Source organism: Molothrus ater, chromosome 7, assembly GCF_012460135.2.
Source record: "Molothrus ater isolate BHLD 08-10-18 breed brown headed cowbird chromosome 7, BPBGC_Mater_1.1, whole genome shotgun sequence".
Classification (NCBI taxonomy): domain Eukaryota; kingdom Metazoa; phylum Chordata; class Aves; order Passeriformes; family Icteridae; genus Molothrus; species Molothrus ater.
The window spans coordinates 30466834-30486233 of record NC_050484.2 but is presented as its reverse complement, the minus strand read 5'-3'; the positions used below and the strand labels follow the sequence as shown (position 1 = coordinate 30486233).

The 19400-nt window shown below is 42.4% G+C and overlaps 1 protein-coding gene across 2 annotated transcripts in view; it reads left to right on the top strand.

Annotated features, from left to right (window-relative positions):
- DPP10 (dipeptidyl peptidase like 10) overlaps positions 1 to 19400 on the top strand; it is a 437210-nt gene that overhangs the window by 175258 nt on the left and 242552 nt on the right. Inside the window, exon 1 of one of the 2 annotated variants that reach the window (XM_036386651.2) lies at positions 15912 to 16163. The exons of the other annotated variant lie outside the window; for it this stretch is intronic. Within the exon in view, the coding sequence (XP_036242544.1) occupies positions 16092 to 16163 (72 nt within the window). The 5' untranslated portion in view covers positions 15912 to 16091. Of the gene's footprint in view, positions 1 to 15911; positions 16164 to 19400 lie in introns of those variants that run through there. 2 annotated transcript variants of the gene reach the window in all.

Genomic DNA, 19400 nt, shown 5'->3' with positions numbered 1-19400 from the left:
TGGGAAGCAAGAAACCATCATCAGGTGATTGAGATTGGTGTACCTGAAAAGGGAATAAATATTCTATATCATTTATGGTTGCTTCAAAACGACTTTATGAATAGTATGTCAGGCTCCTTTTTGAGTCTTTGTCTTTACTGTATGGCACCAGCACTGTATCTGACGTAAATGGTGTGAAAGTAGTTTTATTTGTGATGCTGGGTTCACAGCAATGTTCTGTCTTATTAAATGATCTCTGATGTGTTCTTTCTTTTCACATTGGGGTGATATAAATTACTGTGGTTTGTTTATGTGCTAACCTAACTCATCTGGAGATAAATACTGAACATTATTTAATGAAACACAACTAAAAACATTACCCACACAATTAGCAGTTTACTGTAACTTTAATAAGAACATTAAATTATGTTGAAGAATTGCAATGTGCTCATGACCAAGCAGTAATTTAGGGGGAAATAGTTGCTTTTCTTTTCTCTTTAATAAATGGCCCCTACTTGTAGGAGTGCCACGAGTCCTGGAGGGGCTCAGTCACAGTAAAAGAGAAAGCAAAGGTCTGGAGTTACCACTCTGAGTTCATGCACAAATTGCACAATGTTTATTTAGCTCAGGCCCTTTCATCTCTTGCATCATCCTCAGACCTACAGTGGTCAAGGTGTGGCCTTTTCTACTCTATTTTGGTATTTTGGTGTGATTACCTGAGATTTCCTCTGAAGGGAATGAAGTTTGCCATCTGTGACAAATTTACCTGTGAACCTGTAATTTCACTGATAGAGCACAGATGCAACAAATATTTTACAAATATTTTTAGTTGTGTCTCAAGAAGTGAACTGTTACATTTTTTTTATTCCTTTAGTCTAAAAAAACACTCAGAAATTATTTCTTATATAACCTGGTTCAATTAATGGTGGGTTTTGCCCGTTGCTATAAAATCTTAGAATGTATCTGTTGGTTTAGAGTAATGAAACAGATCCTTTTCTTTCATAAAAGGAAATCTACCTGCATGTCTATAGGATGGGCATCACATCTGTCCCATGTGACATTCTGTACCCTCAGGCCTTAGAGCAAGAAAACCAAATACATCTTTTTATTTCTTTTCCCGTGATTTGAGCATTCAGTAACTAATTTAAGAGTCAATATAAATAAATGCAGAATTCTTTTATCTTGCCTGTAGACAGGCTCTGTTAGCTTTTTGTGCCAACAGTGGTAATTTCAGGCTGATTTCCTTCAGTAGCTTCATTGATCAGGAGTCCACTCTTGTCAGTATTTTGAAATGAAATCACAGCTCTTTAGATACATTGTTTTATCTCATGTTATAACTTCCAATGTCTCTTTTCTCTGTTTTGCCTCAGTCTGTTGAGACTGGTCATGAAAATGTGGGACTATTAACCTTCTTTTCAGAACTGAAAGGGAGGTTAAACCCCACCCCATTTCATGGACTGCTGTGTAACACATCTTTGTCCATAATGACGTCCACAGAGAGTGTTGTTTCCATTGAAGTCAGGGCAAAAATACACTGCTCACCATACACATCCCTACAGGTATTCCTTCCTGCAGCAGTGCTGGAAACTTGTGAATTTTGGCAGGTTTATTTAAAGGTTGTGATGCATGGCACTAATTTCATCTTATTGCCAAATGAACATTTATTAAATTTTCTTTAGGAAGTTGGAATTGCTCTCAAATACAGTATTTTGGTGCTGTCACCCTTTCTTAGGATTTAATGGCATTGTTGTGATGAGTGACTCATTTGGACTCATTGTTTCATTGTTTCTACATGTTTCCTCTGCTGATGCTTTCCAAATTTTCAGGGTCTTTGAAGATTTATGCATTCAATTTGTTTGTTGCACATTGCTTTTCCCATAGATAAAAATCCATGGCATGCATCTTTGATGGAGGGCTGGGTTTACCTAGACCATATCATTATTACTCTATAGCCATACATCGTGGCTGCTGTCAGTGAGCTGATATAATCTATTTTTTACAATGGTGTGGAAAGGCTTCATCCACATAGTGCTGCTTTTCTATTGCCTTTTGGTTTGGAATTTGCTTAGAAAATAAATGTTCCTTTTTTACACTCTGTAACACATCCTGTACAACAAGTTGGTAGCTGCTCTCACTATTAGGATTTTGCTGTTCTTGTGATAGGTGCTGGTTTCCCCAGTATCTTTCATCTGTCATCTTTTATAAATCTTGAGCTATGTTAATCAGATCTTTATATGCAAATTTAAAGTAATTGATATTGTTCACATGCTACCAAAAGACTGGATTGCTCCTCTTTTGTTCTCATTTTTTTTTAAATTTGAGATAGGCTTCTCTACCAGCAAGCAATAATTTTCAAGTATAGAAAGAAGCTAGAAGTTAATAGAGCAATTTGAGGAGAATAATAACCTCAGGTTGTGGGCTTGATTATCCCCTTGTTTACACCTTTCAGAATGCACAGGAAGAGTTACCCTAAATGTGTATGTTGCTTGTTTTACAGAGATGTCATGACTGCGAAGAATGCAGGGGAGCAGCAAAGCAGGCTCAATATTTGGCATTTGTAACACCACAAAATGAACAGGAGCATCCATTCACTGGAACATTCACTGGAGAGATCTTGTGAAGGGCTACCATAGCTGATTCTCTTCATTCCCTGGGAATGAGAAACAACTGAGCTGTAGCAAAAATTTAGTGGCACTTTTTAGTGCCACAGGGACCAACTTGTCGTGTTAGAAAAGACGAACAAAACTTCAACAAACTAACAATACTTCAACAATTAATCCTGAAATCTGCAGCCTTATTTTCTAATGTGATTATTGCCCTACTTGACAAGCTCTTAAGAAAGCTTTAATAAATGTAGTGTTCTTTCAGGAGCACTAACAGGAAGAAAAGATGGAAATTCAGAATATTTTGTTCCCATTATTGTGATGAGGGCTGGATTGTTTTATGGGAGACAAAAGAACTTTACAGCTATTCCGTCTTTTGGTCAGAAAATCAATGATTAGGTGTCTTTTTGGCCATAGTTCTGGAAGTGGAACAGGATGTAAGGCTGTGAAACACTCCTGGTGTCCCAGAGATGCCAGTGCTGCAAGGGCAGGAAGCCAGGTCCAGCTCCCAGACTTACTGACTGCTAAGCCCCTCAGTCTGATAATTCTGCTGTAAAAATCCACATATTGCACATTTGCCACTGTACTTCTTGTCGGGTGGTTCCAGATGAAGCACTGCAAGTTAATGCTTCAGTAGCACACTTTGGAACCGGGAATTGTTTACCCAAACCTGGGGAGAGCTGGAGGCCCCTTTAATCTGAGTCGTTTCAGTCATTTAACATTCATAGTTTACAATTTCTGCTGTAATGAGGTACCCAATTCCTCATTTGAAAGCTGACCTAAGCACCGATGTAAAATACCTTTTTTTGGCAGGATTTGGAGGTTCTCTTTGTGTGTCAGTGTGAATATTTGACTGTTGCTTCCCAACTTATGCTGGCTGAGGCTGGAGCTGAGTTACCCTGAAGAAATGCAGCAGCCTGGAAAAGGCTTTAATTTTGGTGATTGTTGTCCCGAGTAGAGCCTAGGAACAAAATTAACCTGAGTTATTTGGAATTATTTCTTTCTCCTTTAAGGGGAAAATGTGGTAGAATGTTGTGGCTGCTGGATAAGGTGGTGTAAACCCTATTGACACCATTTCATTAACCACCTCCACAATGTGACTTCAAGCTGTTCATGTTTAATGAAGCAGTGGATAGTTCTGGTAGAACTGTGATTTTTTTTTTTTTTTAATTATAGAGCAAGAAATGATAAACAAGGACAAGTCCTCAGTGGGAAATAAATCATTTTGGATGTGTTATCAAACACTGATTTTTAGTAATTAAATGTAATTAATGTAGTGAAAATTATGTCAAAGTTTGACCTGGCCCCAGTGTTTTTTTAGACTCTTTAGTGCATAAACATACATAGCTTTATATCATTTAAAGCTATCTTGGCATCATTGTGATGGCTACTGTGCTTTTGCAAATTACTTTGTCTTCTTTGTGGCTTTGCAATTCTTCTTCTTGATGACACGTCACTGATAATGTCACTTTTAACAGTGACTGTAAGAACACTAAGAATTACTAATAATTTTCTGACAGTCTGTTTTTTAGATAAAGACTTTCCTTTCCTATCTTTCTTTCCATGAAAATCCAATGGTGACAGATTTTCAGAAAAATAGTGTCTAAATCTTTGTGTTTAAATATGATTTTCTTCACATCGTAGACTATGCTTCAAGATTAGGAAGATAATAAGACATCTCCTTTAAATAAAGTCAAGTTGTAAGGTGTGATACAGAATAACCTTGTGAAGATTTCACTCTGCAGCAAGTAATTAAACACAGTTTAAGCATACCATAAAGTATGCAATTAAAAAAAAAAAAAGTTGTTCATACTGACAGGTAATATAGTAAATTACAGTCCTGCAATGTCTTTTACCTGCTTTTCTACAAGCAAGCACAGAGATTATCTTTTGTTGAAGGTCCTTTGATCAGACAGCTAAATGTTAGCTAACCTGAAATATCTGTCAGTGTGTGAACCCAAGGGTCAAAATAAGGATACATTTCACAGGAGTGGAAAAGGGATCCAGACAAGAAAATATGAAAGCATGTGGACTCATGGATATTTTTTTTCTCTGAAAAAAAGAAAGTTGTTATGAGACCAGTCATATCTGGTAGCATTGAAACAACCATCTAGTGTTTTTTTGGGTTCTTTTTGGTTGAAAACCATCCAATCTTTAGAAAGTCCTCCCATTCATTCTGCTTTAAAATTACATTTGAGTACATTGCATAAAGCTGATTTGATCAGGGGTGAAGAGCTTGTTCTTAAATTCCCATGTGTGTATGGAAATGCTACAGCCTGAGTCACCTATATTTGGGTGAATGTGATTAAAGATAAAATGGGCATCATGATTGATTTCTCTAAGAACAGGACTATGCAGAAGTCTATCATTTTAATCAGTTTGCTCTGAAAATAATGTGAAGGTGGAAAATTAAGATTAGCAGTCTTCTTTTGCATTCTTCTCCCCTTTTCCAGGTCTATTTCTTATAGAAGGCAGTTACCTTCCTGTGTTGCAATAATTTAGACCCATGTCACCATTGTAATGACTTTGGAAAGCCATAAAGACACAGTTTGCAGAGTTTTAAAGTATGTGCTTAAAGTATATTGCTGTTGAGCAAAGCACTTAAGCGAGTGCTTAATTTCAGGTATGTGGTAAAGTGTCATTGGGTTTATTTATACAGCAGTCTGGGTGGCTGAAAAGTGAATTCGGGCCTGAAGCCTGCTGCCATGCTGAGATGAGTGTGGGACAGAAAGGGAAGGGAATGCCAAGCACCTGGAAACTGAGGGTTTAAAGGAAATCCTCAAATTCCTCTTGCTCCTTCCCTGAAGTGCCTGAAAACCACCTCTGGCAGCACCAGGGCAATTCAGATCCAGTTGGTACTAAGGGAAATTCCTTATCATCAGGAAGAGTCATGCTCCTGAAGCATTCCTGTGGTTTCTGTAGTGAAAATGCTTGTCTTGCTCCAGAACAGGCTTTTGAAAAAACCCAGGTGTCCGCTATCTTTTAACACTTTTTTACACACTGGGAGATTAACCAGATTCAGGGAAGCTAAATCTAATCGTGTTTTCTCTTGATTAAAAAAATCAAACTTCTTTAACTGCTCCTCACACTTTCTTAATTACTTCTCTTGCTCCTCTTGTTCCTCCCTACATTTTTTTTTTTTTTGGTAGTGCAGTGACCAAAATTGACAACAGACCCACGAGATTGATATTAATCAGATAAAATATTGATTTTGCTGGCATATATTGAAGCCCTACTCTTCATCTCTCCCAGGACTGAGAAGTGTTTTTTTTGGGTAACAGCATCAGCTGCAGAGTCCTGTTTAGCTCATGGGTCCTGCACTCAATCCTTGTTGGTCCTTTCCAACTCAGGACATTCCATGATTTGATGATTCCCGCTGCAAGATGGAGCATGGGACAGCATTTCTGTGCTGCTTCTGGGCTGCAGCTCATCCTCTTTTTGCTTTTCTGCACAGATTTCAGCTCTGTGTGGGTAGCACTTCACACACTTCTTGATTGAGTTTCACAATGTTGATTTTGGATCATTTTTACAGCCTGCTTCCAATTCTGATTCTGTTCTTATCTGTCTGTAAGAACACTCCAAGAGCTGAAATAGTGATGAATAGTGATGGACTTGCACGAAAAGTCCCTGAGAGTTCCTAATTGAAATTACTTCCCCTTTTGACAATTCAGTATTAAGAACTGACATTTCACACAGCTTGTCAAACAGCTGTGCAACAATAATTTCATCTAAATCTAATTTTCTTACAAGAAAATCATGTGCTATTGTTCTTGAAGTCTTGCAGCACTTTGTCCTGATTATGCCTAGTTTGTTGGTTGAGTGAAATGAGATGGGCTGGATATTATCTTGTCAGGATAAATTAATGCTGGCTTTTTTTATCACCTTATTGTCTATAAACCTAAGTTTTGTAGGTATATTTTTTTTCTTTTCTGACACCTAACAACTAAGCTGCTTGTGTGAACTTTATTCTCCCCTTCCTTAGAATTTTTGCCATTCTCCAATCCACCAGAATTACCCTTTCTTTTTGAACTTCTCGGAGATTTCTCTTAAATAGTTCAGTGATGGCTGAAGCCTCAAATGTTTCTGAGTGCGATTGATTTGTTGACTGAGATTTTATCTATTTGTTTATTTCCTTTATATTTTTTATTTACATGTTCTGGTCTTCATAATTTGTGAACATATAGTTAAGTATGTAGACTCAGGGTTTTTTTTGTGTGACACGAGCATTGGAACCATCAGCCTTATTCCTTTTCTCCTTCTTCTTTTGAAGTTTGCTTTTGCAGAAGACTTCTCTCTTTCACCTTTCTCTCATTTTTTTCCTACTCTTCTCATTGGAATAACTTTACAACTTCAGATTCTTAACCAATTCTTTTATGTTTCTTCTATTTCCCTGGTGGTTTCTCCTTCCTTTTGGGAGACAAAATACAGTCCCTGTTGTGTTCAGAAAGTTGACATAAACTGTATAATAAAAATCCTTCCTGCTGCCTGATCCATCCTGAGGGTGCATCTGCACATTACTCCCATCAATACATAGACATGAATCTCAGGATGTTTGTGGAGCCTGGGGCTTGTGCTTGATTTTCAAGGTTAAAGAGGGAAAGAATGACTCCCTGCAGTACAGCACCCCTGGTCGTGGTTCCTTTTGTCTTTATGCAGTCATTCAAGGAGACATTAATTCCCTCTGGCTGCTGGAGCTGCCGACTTCAGAACCAGCAGAGGTGTTATTGATACAGAGGCAACACCTCCCCTTCCCTTGTCCTGCTCCTCTTGAACAATTTATTGCCCTTTTACAGCAAAATCCCAGTTCCACAGCACATCCCATTAATGCTCTAGTGCTGCTTCCATTATTGACCTTGCACTTGCAGCTGTTTTTCATTTTCATGACATTTACATATCACTACCTTAGGTACTTAATTGGAGGTTCCCTTTATTCCTTTCCTATAATTCTACTTTAATTTCCCAAGCAAATAGCTGGCCTGAGAATTTCAGACTTTCATAATATCCCCTTTTTTTTTTGCCCATCTCTGTGATTTTTTTCACTGTACCAGCCTAGCTTAGGGGTGCAATGTGAAGGATAGCTCTTCTCCTTAATAGCATTTTATTTTTCTCAAACTTCCTGGATTCTCCAGGGTTAGAAGCATCAGCAATTCTTTATCTGCCTCTCCTGCCCAATAGCCTGTCGAAATCCTCAAGAGGGTTTCTGAATGCAGCTCCCAGATGAGTAATGGTGCTGAGGCTGGGTTTTAGATATTTATTTGGAATCAAAGTATCTGTGTGTCAATATGTGGTCCTGTGTAAGTCTCTGAAAGGACACTGTCAGCACACTTGGGAAGTCTGAGGTTTGTGCCCAGTTCTCAAAGTTAAAAATAATCCCAAACTTTCTGTAATACGTCTAAATGCCTCCTTCTAAGTCTTCAGCTGGATTATTTTCCCACTGCCTGCATTTTTCCTTACACACTTTGCTTCTAATTAGAGGTTCTTGGTACCAGTACTGAAAGGGAAAGAGCTCTCTTTTGCCTCAAATCACACTCCATGACTTCAAGTACCCTTGAGTATCTCTGCCACCTTCTTCATTGAGCAGAAGTGCTGAAGTGACTGCCAAGCTGAAAAGTCTCAGAATAAGACCCAAATGAGATGTCTGGTCCCCATAATCACAACTAGGACTGAAATGAGAGTTCAGCCATAATGCAGTCTAAATGCTGGGTTCATTTGGGGTGATGCTTTTCATTTTGGAAACACTTGGTTGCATTAACTTGTGCTGATAGGAATTGAGTAGACTATTGCTGAGTAAGGTACTGTCTTCTCCTTCTGTTTCTGGGACAGACTACATCAACAGATTTTTTTTTTAAATGTAGCAACAGTATTTGGAAACATGAAGGAAGACAAGCAATAAACTAGTCTTAGAACTTATTATTATACCTAATATTCTTAAATATTTGCTTATTTCACTTAATGTTGCAATTGCCAATATCCAAGAGAGATCCCACAGTATTTTATTGAAGAATTTGCATTATAAAAGCAAAATTCCTCCTAAGTCTTTTATACTCACATATTGTATACTTAATATTTTCCTCACAGCCTTGACTGGAGAATACTTCCTTCATTTACTAAAGTTTTTTTTTTTTTTTGTGTGTATTCACATAGTTGTTCTGCTTTGCCTTGGGCTGTAGTTGTGTTTCCTTGATGGATGAATAGCTTTCTGTGTGGATAATTTGTATATCAGTTTGTAAAACATTTTCAGATCCTTTGGGAAGGAAAAGGTATTACACAAATCTTGGATAATGGATGCATGTATTACTGTACAACTGTCTGATGCCTTTCATTATGTAACATCTGCAGTGGATGAGCAGGCTCTTAGCACAAAGTTCTGTGACAGCCCCGTTTCATATTGCAGTAACAGCATGGAAAAAAGCTCAGTTGTCCAGTCTTACACAAAACCTCTTCTCCTTCTCTTTGATGTAGTCAAAAATCTTTTGGCATGCTAAGATCTGCTCTATCCAGTGACTGCTAATCAGAAATAGGAGTATTGAACAGAGACCAGGCACTTCTGTTCTCCATTCTTTCCCCTCAGTGTTTTAAGGCATCCTAGAATTATGGTGGCCAGTGGAGTTGTCATTTTTAAACCCAAACTGTGCAATGTTAGAAGATTTTTGTAATTTTCAGCATAATGTAAGTGCATGTAGCCATATCCCTGTTTCAAAGGAAAACAATTCTCAATAGAAATTTGGTGTTTAATCCCTGTCAGCTTCATGAGGCTTGTTGGTTTACTTGTAGAGTGAATTGGAGCTGGATGGAAAATACTTCAGCGGAAAATCAGCCTACAAAAATGAATTTTGATCAAAAGAGTCAGGGGAATTACATAGATTTTTACAAGATTTTAGAATAGGAGAAGATAATAATTTCTATTGGTATAGGAATGTGGATGAAATTAATTTAAGCATTCAATCAGGGTAATTTTTAGTAGTAAGTACCTAATCTGTTTAGGCTCTGTTTAACATCCCACCTACTTCCTGCATCCCTCATGCTTAAATATCTGTGAATCTGACAAGTCTTCCAGGAGCAGCAAGGAGGTCTTGGATTCCTGAATAGGCCAACTGCATTTTTGTGAACTGTGATTCAGGTCATAACCTGGGCCTGCAGATATTAATCTCAGTTCTTTATCAGTTGTTCACCACTGATAGGGGATCCTCAGGGACCCATTTGCTATCACAGAATGTCCATGCAGATGAAGTTTTTTGAGGAACAGCTGTGTGACAACCATCAAGGAGAAAAAGAAATCGGCCTCTCATTTGTGGTTTTAACCATGAGACTACTCTGGTGATCTTTTTGCTTTTTCTAGACATGTTTCTGATTTATACCTATGTTAATAGGTTAATAGGAGAATTCTGAGTTCCCAGACCTGTCATTAGTTGACCAAATTTGAACTTATTTAATCTGTAAAATGTTGACAGATTTGCAAATATATGGTTACACTGTATTTCTGGATTCATATCTTTTACTACAAATATTCATTAGGAGCATTTTAAAGGTGTGAACCTTAATTTTTTTCACTGTACAGGCTGATCCTCAGTACAAATTGTACTGTTATCTCCCTCAGTGGCAGATGTATCTTCTTAAGAGTTACACAGTAAGCTGAAAGCTTTTACATGCAAACTCTCGTGGGTGAGGAGCTCTTAGAGTAACTTTTGCCAGGTTAAAGATACAGTGCAATGGTCAGAGTGTGGGAAATGCATGTTTCAAAATCTAACATCTAGTCTTGCCTCTTCCCAGCCTATTCTATGATTTGTATAACTGCTTTCTTGAGTAAAAATAGTGTTAGTGATATATATAATAGTTATGCACAAGTAGTTTTATATTATATTATATTATTTATATTGTAGCAGTTTCATGTTAGTGAACTGCTTGTGAGGTCTGAATCTTTTGCTGGAAGCTGCCATTAGGATTTAAATTCCGTTAATACATTCGGATAGAGTTGCTCCATGGAGACTTTGGGAGTAGGTCAGGCCTGCCCTTTGAACTTTGAACAATTGTTAGAATATGCTGTTTGTTGGATAATGAGAGTTATTTTTGTCTGTACTTGGTTTTGTTCTCTGTACTTTCATTGACATATTTGCATGGGTATTTTAATAAGTCTTGTAACTTTCCTGCTGGAATATATTTGCATTTATTTGTATTAACTCAGTGTTTGCATTGATTGTTTTATCTAAAACAAGACAAGGAGAGAAAAACATGAGTACGATTTATTCACAAAGAAAACAGCTTTTCACTGAAGCAGGTGTTAGAATGAAATGTGTTTCTAAATGCAGAAGGTGCCTGGAATTTTCCCTCTATCAAAGAATTTCTTAAGAAGCAAAGTTCAAATATTCAGTTATTTAAAGTCATAATTTAAAAAGCATTCTGTACAAAACCACAATCTGTCTGTTTTTCAGCTTTATGTGACTCAGAGTGGTTTTCTTCTGGAGGACTATCTTTAGTTTTTGCAAGCCCACAAATCCACTTAAAACACAAGTGAGGAACAATCATCTTAACTTTTCTTGGGTTTTGGTGACATTTGTTTGATTTTTAAATTCACCTTTATAATTTCAAGGTTTTTTTTTTTTTTTAGCTAACTTGCCAGAGCTTTAAAATGAGTCAGAAATCCATAATCAGAGTTTATTCATAAGATTTGATTTGGAAAAGCTATCGACAAGCTCTCAAGCCATGACCTTGCAGCTTTCATAAAGTCATCAGCTGGACTGTACAGAGGCTGTGGGTGTTATGATGAGAGTGTTTTCCCCTCAGTTTTAAGAGCCTGAGTGCTGAACTTCTTGGCTAGATGTGATTGACAGTCTTAATCTCAACTACAGAATGACAGAATGACAGAATAAGCTGAGTGGGGAGGGACCCACAAGGATGATGAAATCCATCTCCTGGCCCTTCAAGGAACATCCCCAAGAGTCACACCGAGTGCCCTAGGGGATTGAGGGGATTGTCTAGACTCTTCTTGAACTCTGTCAGACTTGGTGCTCTACCAATTGACTTGATCACAAAAAAAAATCAGACACTCTTTGTAGGAATGGCTCAGCTGGATGTAAAGGGTATAAGTGGCTTCTTGTTTTTATGGGAATGCTTATAAATAGGAAGTATTTACACCTTCACTGGAATTGCACAGTAAAGAGAGCCATATAAAACATAGAAAACAAAACTGGTGCAGGTTTGTTCTTTGAAACTCCATCACTGGAGCAGCAGCAGAACCCAAAGCTCTCTGCCAGAGGAAGGGCCAGGACCTGCACTGTGCCAGTAATGCTGTTCTTCTTCATGGTGGCTGCTACAGAGCAGCATCTGCTGACACAGGGCAGTGAAATCACTTCATCACCAGGGCTTTATCATCACCAGGTTTTCTGTCTGTCCTGCAGCTCAGACCCTGCATCTCCCAGCCCATGTTCCAGGGCTCTGCAGGGATTAACACCTGGCACACCTGGGCAGCCTTTGGCACATAGGCACACTCCCAACATCACCCGAAGGGTGACAGGCCAGGAGAGTGACAAACCACCAGGGTTCCTTCAGGGACAAAAGGGATAATTCCCCTTGCATGTGGCATCCTGTGCTGTATTCTTTTTGCACATATGTCTGGCCCCTTTACTTTTCAAACAGTTTCCTGGCTTTCTGTCCAAAATTTTTACTGCACATTAGTCTGCTGTGTCAACAGAACATATGTGTGGTTGAGTCATGGTGTGCTGCAAGCTGCAATGATTGGATAATGCTCTGATGGAGCTGATTTTCAGCTTATGTGGAAGATAAAATAATCATGTTGTGTTTTGACTCATGCACCCAAAACTCATGTGTGAAGATGGAGGAAGTTACAAAGAGTCTGTAACATTAAATTGCCATTGAAAGGTGGATTAATGTAAAAGAACTGATTCAGACCATAATTCTATGGCTTTCTGCAGCTATTTTACCGAAGGCTTAGGTGCTTTTCCTGGTGATACCGTGAGGTGTTTGGGTGAAAATGTTACAAGGACCACCATAAACACCATACAACTTAATTGCTTCACCCATATGGCAGCAGTTTCAGTACCAGCCTCCAGTTTCAATGATATCTCCTATTAATGGCTGAAAAATGTATGTTCTTTAAACAACCCAGTCAAATGACTTTTAAACAGTAATTTGCAAAAAAAGTCCTAAATAAAAATTGGTGTGAGCATTAGTGAAAGCTGGTGAATATTAATTCACCAGTTTTCACTAATGCCCACACCAATTTTTATTTTATTTAATTTATTATTTTAAATTATTTTAATTTATTTTATTTTATTTATTTTAAAAATCACCAAAGCATCAATACTATAAATCAATGAACCAACATTCAGAATTATTGATAAAAGGTAAGAATGAGTGCTGTAAAAAGAGTATTAGCCTTGATTTTAGGAAGCTTTAAATAAGAATAATTGTGTATACAACCAATTCTGAAAGTCCTACCCCAAAAATACTTCTTTCCCATAATTCTAATTGATTTATGAAAACCCAACCCAGCATGCACAACCTCTGTGAAGCTTATGCTGCATATCTCAGTCCTTTAGAGTGGTAAAACCTCACAGTGAGTATATTGTTGATGAATAACCAAGCTTCAGCTAAATGACTGCTGATGTCTTTTTCCCTTTTGATTAACAGTGGAACTCCATCACAATGGGTCTTATTGAAAACAAGCTGAAAGTGATCTTGATTGAAACATGCCTATTCTAACCTTAAATCATTAGAATTCTTCAGCTTTGATGAGGGCCCAATGATTAGCTGAGTAGCAATAGACCTGTGCCATAAACAGCACGAATCAGACCATGTCTGCTTCTAAGAGTTATTATTTGTATTACTGTAGCACCTAGAGGCCACAGGCAAAATCTGAGTCTCCCTGTGTTACACATTGCTCAGAGCAAACAAGACCCCAAATCCAACAGAATGCAGCCAAAACAAAGGCAGTGAAGGCTGCTCTGTGGAAGTAAAGCAGAGCAATAGGCATGGGAGTGCACAGGATGCCACCTTTGCTGCCCTCTTTGCTTTTTCTTTGCATGGCGCAATTGTTAAAACAAAAAGAGACAGCAGCAGAGGGCAAGGAAGTAAAGGGACAGGGCTGACAGCAGCTGGGATGGGAAATAATGAATTATAAGAGAGAAAATAGATATGTAAAAGGGAGAGGTGAGGGAAGAGATGGTGTCAAGAGAAGCACAGGAACCCAGGAATCTGATGTTGATTCCAGAGCTGAGAGAAAGCAGCTGTGCAGTGAGAACAATCTTGTAGTTGGGTCTCATGCAGGGGACTGTGTGGTGGCCCTCAGTGTTTTGCCGGAGAGGGATCATAAAGTCAGCAACAAAAAGAGATTGAGTCAGTTAATTTAGACAGTTCTCCTACTCTAGGCATCACCAGTTATACTCATATTGCTCCAGAGAGACATTTAGACAATAATCAAAGATTATTTTCATTCTTTGCTAGCACCTTTTAAGCACTTGAACATAGTTTCCATATCAGCCCCCAGTTTTCTTTCCTTAAGACTAACTAATCCAGGTTATTTTCTGTTTTCCTTTACAGCATGTGCTTGCCACACTTCTGATTCTCCTTGCTGCATGTCTGTGCTGCTGTGCACTCCCTGGCCTTGGCCCCTGTATTCAACAGCTGCCCTGCCAGCACTGGCAGAAGCAAATGGAAATGATGCTGGAGAAAGTTTTGTGGACACTTGTTTTAGTTTTACTTAGATGATATTTTTCTCTACCAGATGAAACTCTCCTGGAAGACAGTGCTGGAAGCCCTTGTGAGTCAATCTAGGTGACATTCACTGCTCTCTTGCTGACAGGCTTGTTAGCCTGTTAAATAAAGAAATTAGGTTTGTTTGACGTGATAAACTCTTGACAAATTAATGGTGGCTATTAGTCATCATCTAGTTTTTGTCTAGGTGCTTGCAAAGTTCATTTGCTTGGGTTTTTTTTGTGCCTCTTGACTGGTGGAGGAGTCAACACAGCAATGGGTGGTAGTGGAAGGTGGAAACAGTCAGTTCTCTCTATTCTGTGGCTGCCTGGTGTGTAGTTCCTCAGTCCCATGCCATCTTCCTGTCCCTTTTAAAACAGTTCCCATCATAGGCTGAAATCTTAGATCTCTGTCACTGCTATTAATTATGCTCACCATCCAGTCAGAATTGACCTTTCTTGTAAGGTTTGATGCAAAATATCTTAAAAATGATCAAAAGCTTCTCTTGCTATGTGCTGACAGCTTTCCTTCTACCTCTCAGCCTCCTGAGACCCAGGCTGACTGAGAGTGCTGGGGCTCTGTCCTGCCAGCCACACGTTCCCATCCCAGTGATCCATCTCCTGCATGGAGACAGTCCTGTGCTCTCCATCCTCCTGAGTGCTGGGGCATGAAACCAGCCTGAATTACCAAGCAGCCCAGCCCAAACCTGGGTGTTCCACCTGCTTGGGTTTGAGGTTTTTTTCTCTTACAAAGACTTGTGTTCACTATGCCTGGAGTCAGCATCTGTCTTCACAGTTCAACCATTTATTTCTTGATGGTTAGAATCAAATTGAGATGGTCTCCTTCATTCATCCTTACATAGAGCACCCCTTGAAGCTACCTGATGATATGGACACAGGGTAAACTGGATCCCTATGGTCTTCCCTGATGTTCTCCTTTTTCCCAGTTCCATATCAGGACCTCCTGTGCTGACTTCAGCTAAAACGGTCCTTGGAACCCCTTTCAAAACCTTCCCAAGATGAGTGTCTTGGTGCAAACCAGGGTTGTGATTCTCCATGCCGAGCCTCCCAGTCCGGGGCTGGCAACATTCCTTCCGGCAGAGCCGGGGAGATGCGCCTTTGGCCGCTGGCTGCTGAAACGCCTGGCGGGGCTGGACAGCGCCGGGGCTGGACAGCGGCGGGACAGCTCCTGCCCTGCCGGCAAGTCCGGAGCTCTCTGGCACCAGAGGCGTTCCAGCAAGCGAGCAGCGTAGCCGGGCTCCCTTCACCCCTTCCTCCCCTTTCTCCCTCTGCCGCTTCCAGCCGCCTTCGTCGGGGCAGCAGCGGCGGAGCCGGTCCCGGCGGGGCGGTCGCGGGGCGGTCTCGGCGCGGCCGCAGCCGGCAGCGACGCCCCCGTGGCGGGGGCGCGGATGGTCTCTCCCGGGCCGGCGGGAGCGGCTGTGACACCTGCTGGCGGCGGCGGGCCGGCCCACGGCGGGCGGAGCGGGGGGAGCGGGGCGGGCGGGCAGAGCGTGCCCGCTCGGGGCGCTCCGCGGCCGCGGTGCCCGGCGCTGCTGCGCGGCCGCCCCCGGCGAGGGGCACGGCGGGGCCGGGCGCCCCCTGAGCTCCGGCGCGCCGGGCACTGCGGTAGCGGCGCTGCCGCGGCGGCGGCTCCGCGCCCCCCGCCCGTCCTCCTTTCTCCTCCTCCTCCTCCTCCTCCGCCGCGCCACTTCCAGGGGAGGCTGGTGTCATGCGGCTGGCGCCGAGGGAGGGGTGCCCGGGGCCGCAGCAGCAGTGAGAGGCGCCGCGCCGAGCCCCTGCGATGACAGCCATGAAGGAGCAGCCGGCGCACCCGGGCGGCAGGGGGAACCCGCCGCCGCCGCAGCCCGACCAGGTGCGACCCGCGGCGGGAGGCGCCGAGGGGCCGGGGATAGACGGGGATGGGGGCGGCCGCCGTCCCGGAGAAGTTGTGCGGAGCTGGAGAAAAGTGTGCGGGAGGGAGACGGGGGACACGGGCGCCCTCGGGGCGGTTCGGCCGGGGGAAAGAGGGAGCCCCGCGGAGCTGTCTCGGGGATGCGCTGGGGTCGCCCGAAGGGGACCCAGCCCGGTCCGGACCCGTATCGGGGCTGGGATGTCGGTCAGCAGTGGGTCCCGCAGTAGTTTGCGCTCCGCTTCCCCGCGAGTTGCGCCGGGGGAGCCGCACGGTGCGGGCGATGCTGCCCTGGCCGCGGGGAGCCGCGGTGGCACCGCGGGAGCGGCCGGGCTGGCCGGCGGTGCGGGGCGCTCCTCATCGCCGCCCGCTCCGCTCGGGGCGGGCAGGGAGCGGCCCCGAGGCCGGGGAGGTTTCCCGGGGGGATTTTGGCAGCGGCCGGGCGGCGGTCACGTCCCTTGGCCCGGCGGTGCCGCCCCGTGGGCCGGCGGGGCTGGGGCTCCGGGCTGCTCTCGGTACCGGTGTCTCTCGGCACCGGCTCGCTTCGAGTCTCGGGCGGCATATGAGAGATGGTACCGGGGAGCAGCCGAACTTGGATGTCATCCTCACAAAATCGAAGTTTTCATCACCAGATCGCTGCGCCCGGTGCTCCCGGGCGACAGGATCTAAGGCACTCTAAGGAGGGATGGGGCTGTGCCCGGGGGAGCCTCCGGCAGCCGGGGCGGGGCGGGGGTCGTGCCGGAGCCGGAGCATCGCCCCTGCCCTCGGTACCCGGCGGGAGAGCCCCCCCGGCAGCGCTCAGCTCTCCCTCTCCCCCAGGCACTTTAAAATACGCCAACTCCAGCGGAGGGTTTTTTTTTTTGCACATCACATTGTCCGTGCGCGCCGCTTTTGGTTCGGAACTCCGGCTCGCTGAACGAGCTGGCAGGACGTGGGCAGCTGCATTTCACGTTTTCATTCTCTGCTACATCCGTCCACGGAGCTGAGCTTTCCTTCGGTACACTGGCACTGGGTGAAAAACGGCAGCAGTGGAAGCTGCTGGGCTCAGATCTGCTTTAGCCAGCCCGGGTACCCAGTCCTGCAAGCACAGCCAGGCTGCACGCTCAGCTCTGAAGAGTCTGTCCAGAATCACTGAACCCATTCATTTAAATAAATTTATGCTCTGCTCTCTGCTCAAAAATGTATGCACTATGGCACATTTTCGTGTAATGCTGGTAAAATAATCCATTTGATCCTTCCTGAATAAATTAATTGCATAAGTTACATGATCTGAAATAGATGGGTAACTTCCACCAGTGCTTAAATAGTAGAATTTATGGAAAAGTGAAGATCATTTTAAATAGGCTCAGAGGTTCATGGAGCTCATAAATTTCAAGGACATTGTTTTCCTTTAGAGGGATACTGCTATTAGATGTAATAAAAAGTACTTGAACTTAACCAATCTCTATTTCTTTATATTCAGTTCAGAGGTGTTGAATTGGCAATTGTTGTTGGAGGTGGAAATCTTTTTAAAGCAGGATTAATATTGTATGAAAAAAATTACCAGTTTGACTGCTTTTTTAGGTTGTAATGAGGAACAGCAGTAAGATATCAATTTAAAGCACACTAAATATTAAGAGTTTAATCCTAAATACAGAAATATGACTGCCTGAGTGCTCTGGAGTTTCAGCCTCTCTCAGTGGTTTGTCCGTGGGCCTGGCTGAATGAAGTGTAGGTGGGAAGTGCTGTGTATTTGGATTGGGTTTTCAGACCAAGTTTGATTATCTTGATTAAAGTTCATGTTGAATCAGCTTCGGTTGCCTGTTGTCTTAGGTGCCAGGGATATTGTGCAATATGTAACAGCACGGCATGAAAAATGTTGCTTTTAGTGGATAGCAAGCCTTTCTGTGGGTTTGAATGCCTGTCATAAGGACAGAGGTCTGAATCCTGCAGTGGGCTCTGTGCAGAATGAGGCCAGGATTGTGGATGCCCATTCATGCACCTCTGCAGCAGCCGAGATCCGTGGGACAGGCTCAGCCCTGGGCAGGGCTGGACCAGAGAATGTGTCTGACTTCAGGTTTGTGCAGGAAACCATTCTTAGTGCAGCAGTGGGATGTGGCTGTGATCCTGACAAAAGAATATTACAGTTTCAAAGCTTTTTGTTGGCTTTTCAGGGTTGCAGTTGCAGAGTTGGTGCTGTGATGAGCGTGGGAGGGAAGAAGAAAAGGGGTGCAAATGTTCACTCTGCTTTTCCACACCCCACAGCACCCTTATGGGCTTGCTTATATGGAAAATGCATCCTTCTTGGGGCCTTCAATAAATCCATCTCTGTGTACTCATGTTTCACATTGCATGTTAGTGAGCTCGTGTGAACTTGTAGCGTCACTGTATTTGACACCTGGAGTTTATTGACCTATTTATAACGAGGAGGTGTGTGCTCTGAGAAGGGTTTCCTGAGGCAGCAGGGCCAGCACATCTTTTCTGGTGGAGAAGTAGAAAGTCCTAGAAAAAATAAGGAGTTGTACCAAGATCTTCTAAGTGTAAATCTCTTCCCTGCTTCCAAAGTCTGGTTTTACTTTCCTTTTACTTACCAAAGGTGAAGCATTTCTGGTAAATGTATAGGCTTGTGACCCAAGATGGGATTTCAAATCACAGCAGGCTAATGCTGGGATTCTCCACTTTAAATAAAAGCTTGGATTGACTGACTGAAGCATCCACAGCCATCACCTTATGAATAATTGGATACAATTTCATATCCAACACTTCCTCTGATAGTACTTTTAAACCAAGGCTCCCCTGGGACAAGGCATCCAATAACAACTTCCATTAACAGTGCTAATGATGTTTTGGCATTGGGTTTGATAAATTAGCCAGATTTATTCTCACCTCGCTACTGAATGATGAGTCATATTTATTGCAAAAATTACAGTTTTACGTTCAGGTGATATATCTGCAGAAAGGAAAATAGCTGTAAATTATCTGTATTTCTGGAATGCTCTATCCTAGTGCTCAGCACTGTGTCAGGAGTTAATGTGGCTCCTTCAGTTCCCCTTAGAGGACAAAAATGAGGGTTTTTCATCTTGTAGCTCTTAAGAACTGTCTTGGGGTCTTGGACAATGATCTTTAGTGATCTTTTTTAGAAGGCACAACCGTTTGGTAGTCAGTGGACACAACATATTTGAAAAATATAATGTACCTGAATGACTTGCTGGTTGATGAATG